Below are 6,000 nucleotides of genomic sequence, written 5' to 3'. Positions count from 1 at the left end.
AAGCGCAAAAATTAAATTTAAGCTGATTTTGGATTTACCAAGATCCAGGAAGGGAAAACTCTGGCAGGGATTAAGAGCCGGAAAACGAGAACTGAAAGTCCAGCTGACAGATATGTCCAATGTCTAATTTGTCGCGTGTCCAGCAAAAAACAGCGGAATTTTCATGTATATTTTCGCATTTTGCTTCTTTTTCTTTCCGTATCAGAGTTAACAATTTTTTTAATTAAAACTTTGTTGGCTTGGCTTAGAATGATGACGCTGCTTGGCAACTTGTCTTCAACCTGCTGAATTGGCGAATTTTTTTATTGCCCAAATATTGGTCATAATTAAGGCGATAAAAAATGACAGTGATAATTATTAGCTTGCCTCTCAAACCATCGACGCAGTACATTTCTTTTTCCTCAGTACATTTAGATGTTTCTATCCCGTTCTGCCGTCTTTTAATTTGCATTTTAATTTATGGGCGCCTATAACTTTTATCGACGTCGTTGTCTTTGCCTTTTTTGCTAAGGCCAAAAGGTCAAACAGCTGTGTTGGTCAGACTCTTCGGACGTCATTCCCTTGGCTGTCGTCGAGGGCTAATTAGCAGTTATATCGAATGGAGGATAAGGCAAAAGGTTAAGCCCAGCTGACCGGGCACACATGGCTCCAAAAGAGAAAACTAGAAAACCTAGAAAATGTTCAATCGGTGGAAAGGAGAAATCTTTACACTGATATCGATTGCAGCTTTTTCACAGGGTTTAGATAAATGTCTATAGTCCCTGAATTTCATAAGCATTAAGTGACTGTTGTCTGCCTTCAAATATTCCGCTTAAATATTCATTAACTTTGCACAAGTTTTCATTTAACATTAACCTTTGAATATAATATTTCTTTACAAGATTTGGAAAGAATTTAATAGGTGTTGGTAAATTTTTCATGTTTTTAATATTTTCTTTTTCGACCTATAAAAAGTTAGTCGCATTTTGCTGGCATTTGATTACCACTGTGGTTGAACGATGTGACCCTGAAAGTAAATGACTTTGTTGTCATGAATTACGTAGAAAAAAGGATGATCAACAATGAACTCCATTGGAGGCAGTCTTAAATTGTCAATGGACTTCTTTCGGCGAGTAAGAACACCTACAAAATATATAAATTACGTAAATGCCACGAATCTTGGGGTAATTGTTATTACTAACCTGTTGCCGCAGAAGCTTCGCCGCCCTTTTCATCGATCTTCAGAAAGGCCTTCTGCACAATTTTTTCGATCTTAGCACCAGATTCTACCACTAGCCCATTCAAGTCAGCTGAGGGCTTAAATACATCTCGAATGCCTAACTGAGGAAAGGTATAAATAATGTAAACTAACTATATATATATATACTAACATTTTCAAAAATCCCCTTTAGTTGTGCACTACATTCGATTTTAAACTTAGGCAGCATAACATTTACGGATTTTTTTTCCAGATGATAGTCGATAAACCCAACTTTCTCTTCCAGTTTTCTTAGACCATCGACGCTGTTGGGCAGAATGATGCGCATGGAAAGAGTTGAGTTCCAGTAGGGTAGCTCGATAACCTTTGCATCAATGTCATCGATATCTGCTGACAGTAGGGATGCAGACAAAGTCATCATCTTCACCGGAATAATTTCTTTAGCTGATACATGGAAGTCGGCTACATGAGTTTGGTCGGCCTGAAATTTGTACAGCCACTGGCCCTTGAAGTAGATTGCATTGACCAGGAATGCACTTGTATCCGGATCTAAGTCCTTAGGTGATACAATGTTCCGGATGATGCCACGCGTTCGATTTAATATCCAGCTATTGACTATCGCAGACGCGCTGACTGGATCGTCTAGGCGGATCGACTTGGCTTTGGCCTTGAAGGCCTTTCGTGCCACCTCATTAAACTCCGGTACAAGGCAATATTTCTTGTTCACATATATCCGAATGGCCAGATGCAGGATAATAGCCTTTTCGCGGCGCTTAAGGTCGTTTAAAAGGCTGCGATAGTTGTTTGCCACAAGTGTTTTGTTCTCTGAAAATTTCCAAGCGTTTTTAAGCTCTTCGAACGTTTTTCCACCTGCTGCCATGTACACCATGCTCATAATAATCTCAGCAGATATTGGCGAATAAATGAGGTTCTTTTTTGCATTTTCCGATGACAGAATGCGATAAAAGTCCTCCCAAAATCCGCTCTCTACGGATGTGGCCAACAAAATAAGATCTAAGGAAATTATACTGAATTGTTGCAGAATAAGGTATGACTTCGTTGACCGCTTACACAAGTATTTCATTCTAAGAGCGGCTTCAGACTGAACGGATATTAGCAGACCGTAAGGAAATAGACATGATGGCAATTTAATTAAGAACGCCGATTTTTCATGGTCTATGTACTTTACAACACTGCATTCTACAGTTCGACTGCTTCATAGTCAATGATTACTTTAAGCTGCTTAAATATAATTATAATTTTGTAATGACTTCAAATCGATCATATTTTCAGCTCCCCATTAGCCCCAATACATACTTCCGAACTCTATGCGTTTTAATTCATGAACCCGATTCCTCTTGTTCTTCTAATGAACACATGTCAATTAAAGCCGCGGTCTCGTGTCTCATGTCCGTGGAATGAAATATGTTCGCTAGTCTCAGTCTTCAACTCAGTCCGAGACTCCTTCTCCAACTCTAACGTCAGATCCAGCTCAAACGTGCACTGATAAAATAATCAATTATAATTTTTTTAATTTTTAAAGTTTATTAAAAAAAAAGTTCGTAATGGAAAATCAATTAAGCCATTTTTATCATCCTGAAGTCTGACACATAATCTTTAAAGATATCTATCTTTATCGTTAAAGATTCCAATTCAGTAATTCACTTTTATGGCCCGTTTGGATAAAGTTCGTTGGTTTTTGAAGGATAAAGAAATAAAGTTTTTGACAAAACTTAAATAGAATAAATTGTTTTCCGTGTAGATCCAAGTTTGCGTGCTTCGCGGCTGCCTGTGTTACGTTACGCACATTTTCGCGTATTGGCGGAGTCGAAGGGGGTGCTGCATATGTTTGTGCTGAATTTGGGGGGATAAAGTGGGGCATACAAGCGACAGCTTGGACATGTTTGCCTCAAACCCCTCAAAAAACGACGAACCAAAATGCAAGTGTCTCGCCTTACAGTCGCCCCCAACTCTTTCACTAGGTTTTTCTTTGAGCCTGATTTATGTCGTCGAGTGTCGCGGGTGTTGCGTGCCGGCACCCACAGCCCCCTTTTTACCCCTTCCTATAGACAGAAAAAAAAACATTTTTAATAAATAAATATAAAGTTTAATAAAGAAATATTAAGTTTATTCCTGATCCTAAGCTAAACGATTGTATAGAAATATTTATATTTATATGAACATACTATTCTATCTATACCTATTTATTTAGTTTTCCAAAAATATTTTTAACTTGAGCAGAATCTTAAAAACACATAGAAAAACCAAGAGTTTTTTTCCAGTGCAGTTATCCGAGACTGCGGGCAGTGCAGTTTGAGTTTTTTTCTACTCTGCGGTCAGTTTGCTGTCTTCTTTCGATTGGCACTGAAGCGGAGCATGCGATTTCCGCTTTAATGTAATTTTGACAACGCACACACGATGCTCGAGTGGTCAGGGGGGTTGGGGGTGGTGCTGGGTGGTTGATGTCGGGGGGAGGTTGCGATTGAGTATCGTCATCAAGGAAATGTCATGATAAATCTTACTCGACTTTCCCGTGGCCGAAACCGTTACAGTAGCAACTGCGAATTCGATTTCGATTTGGGTTTTCGATTTCACTTTAAAACTGTTTTGATACTCTGTAATTAGGAGATCGCGATTAAAGGAAAATTAAACTTTAAAAATTTAAAATATATCAAAACGCATAAAAACTGATAACAAGTATCATGAAAAAAATAGAAATACCACTTTCTTTTTTGAATGCATGCTAGCTTGTTTTTTTTTTAAAGAGTATCTTGAAGCTACAACGACTTGATTTCTTGTTTATAATTTTCATATTTCCAGCTCTCTTATCGAGCAATTTGTTTTGCATGTTCCATTTATCTGATTTGCTGGATATTCGATTACCTGATAACTCGATTGCAGCGGCATTTAGCAGTTGTGGAACCGCTTTTCGACGCCACTGTCTTCATCCCCCCATCCACTGTAATGCACTTATTCTCCGTCCGTTTTTTGTGCATATTGCGACGCCCTGAAGTCTGTTTCCTTATCACCATCTTTTTGAGAGCCATTAAAGTTCTTGGTGGTGACCCGCAGAATCGTAAACCCAGCTTGACTCATTGATGCATCGATGAGACATTTACCATATATCTTCCAGTTGTCCCCACACTACTTTGTGTCATAGAAATGGGAAAAATCTGAGTAAAATCTATGGTTATTATGCGCAAATCAATTTCCCAGCACCTGAAAATGTCAAACGAAGGTGTAAGACTCTGATAAGAAAAAATATTGATGGATTGTTTAATTAATTAACCAAAGTCTAAATGGTGATTGATTGGAGCATTGAACTAGACAATGGTTTCTATTCATGGGGCGTGTTAAAGGGGGCGGTGTTGAAAACTCTGAGATAAGCGATAGCTGGAAATGGTAAATAAAAATAAATAAAGACGTCTCTATATGTACAATAACAGCAATAAAATGAAAACGAGCTAACTTAGCGGAATCCCAGGTCGGTCATTTATCGCTAGCAACGTAAAACTGAAATACAATGCAAAAGTAGTAAAAACGTTTAACTGGCGCTTAAGAATGGAATATACCTTGTAAATTTATAAAATGAACAATATTCATTTCTTTGGTGGTTTCTAAATTAAACATAAAAACCTAAACATTTTTTTTAGTTAAGGCTTTTGAATTCTTATCAAATAAAACATATTAACACTAAAAAGGTGACAATTTTTATTATTTATAGTACATCCTAGAGCATTTCGCACCATTGCATGATCGCTCTAAATACATATATTCCCAATTAAGATCAGAAATACCCGGTATGTTTAAAATAATGAAATTGCAAGAAATATAAGTAAATTCAGAAAAAAAAAACACTTCGCAATAAAACGTGCGAAGTTATAAAAACAATGGAAATGGAAAGAGAGAGAGAGCAAAAACAAGCGAGGGAGAACGCTCCAGATAATGGAGCTCGGTTCTAAAAAGTCTGTTCTTGGGGCTCTGCTCCGATTCTTTGTTGCGGTCAGTCGGAGAATCGAAGGCGGCGCGACGTGACATTATATCGAAAGCCCAACGAAACGCGATTTATGCAACGAACGAATTCTAAATTATGCAAAAAAAATTTATATATATACAGATATATTAAAATAATAACTACAGTCACAATGTGTAATCAGTGGATATAAGAAAACTAAGTGTAAGCACGGAATAGAAATGATAAGAGTACCAATTCACAGTAAACAATATACATTTAAAATATAATATATTCTGCAATCTATATGGAAAGTAATAAAAAAGTATATATTTCAATTAACTTAATAAATTCATTATAATAAAAAAATTACTGGCAATTATTAGAGTAAAGCAATAAAAAGTTGTTGGTGAATAAATAAAACTAAATATTAGCTGTTAGTACATATTATCAAGAGTATTCTTTCAAAATTTCGTAGATTTAAGCGATCAAAATGAGTTCCTACAGGACCTTGGTGGATCATGGTCATCCGATTATAGTGGGAGGCTGCGAAATATCGCTGGCCTCGAGTTCGGCAACCAGTTCGCCCAAGCCACTACACCGGATGATCAAGTACTGGCGCAACAGTTCCGGAAAAATTCCGGGTCTCCGCAAAAGCGAGAGTTTCGCCGAGTACCGTCGCCATTCATCCAACTCGGCTGCAATTTCGGGAGGATCAGGGGGCAGATCGAGCACTTCGAGTGCCAGGCAATTGCAATACCAGCGACTGGAGATGGAAAGCTGCGAGAATCTAGATATGCTGACAGAACCACTAAGGTAAGTGCACTCAATTATAAAAACAAGTATATTC

The 6,000-nt window shown here is 37.6% G+C and overlaps 2 protein-coding genes across 2 annotated transcripts in view; one reads left to right on the top strand and one right to left on the bottom strand.

Moving 5' to 3' along the window:
* Window positions 1-915: 915 nt before the first annotated feature.
* On the bottom strand, window positions 916-2,287 carry LOC6611545 (serine protease inhibitor 42Dd). The gene is made up of 4 exons (XM_032722885.1): window positions 2,270-2,287; window positions 1,371-2,212; window positions 1,182-1,320; window positions 916-1,122 (listed from the first exon to the last, which is right to left on the bottom strand). The coding sequence occupies exons 1-4, from the start codon at window positions 2,280-2,282 to the stop codon at window positions 980-982; spliced, it is 1,137 nt and encodes a 378-aa protein (XP_032578776.1). The 5' UTR covers window positions 2,283-2,287; the 3' UTR covers window positions 916-979.
* Window positions 2,288-5,254: 2,967 nt separating this feature from the next.
* The window catches only part of LOC6611541 (rap1 GTPase-activating protein 1), a 77,507-nt gene continuing 76,761 nt past the window's right edge, over window positions 5,255-6,000 (top strand). Inside the window, exons 1-2 of the mRNA XM_032722739.1 lie at window positions 5,255-5,375; window positions 5,629-5,966. Coding sequence (XP_032578630.1) covers window positions 5,644-5,966 — 323 coding nt within the window. The 5' untranslated portion in view covers window positions 5,255-5,375; window positions 5,629-5,643. The remainder of the gene's footprint in view (window positions 5,376-5,628; window positions 5,967-6,000) is intronic.

This window comes from Drosophila sechellia, chromosome 2L (assembly GCF_004382195.2).
Source record: "Drosophila sechellia strain sech25 chromosome 2L, ASM438219v1, whole genome shotgun sequence".
In the NCBI taxonomy this organism is placed as follows: Eukaryota; Metazoa; Arthropoda; class Insecta; order Diptera; family Drosophilidae; genus Drosophila; species Drosophila sechellia.
The sequence above is the reverse complement of the archived record's forward strand: the minus strand, read 5'-3'. Positions and strand labels throughout refer to the sequence as shown.

Excerpts from the sequence above, each read along its gene's own strand:
- LOC6611545 (XM_032722885.1), bottom strand. Across the intron at positions 1,321-1,370 it reads TAAAGGGGATTTTTGAAAAT|TTAGGCATTCGAGATGTATT; the intron begins GTTAGTATATAT and ends ACCTTTCCTCAG. Across the intron at positions 1,123-1,181 it reads CGAAGCTTCTGCGGCAACAG|GTGTTCTTACTCGCCGAAAG; the intron begins GTTAGTAATAAC and ends TATATTTTGTAG.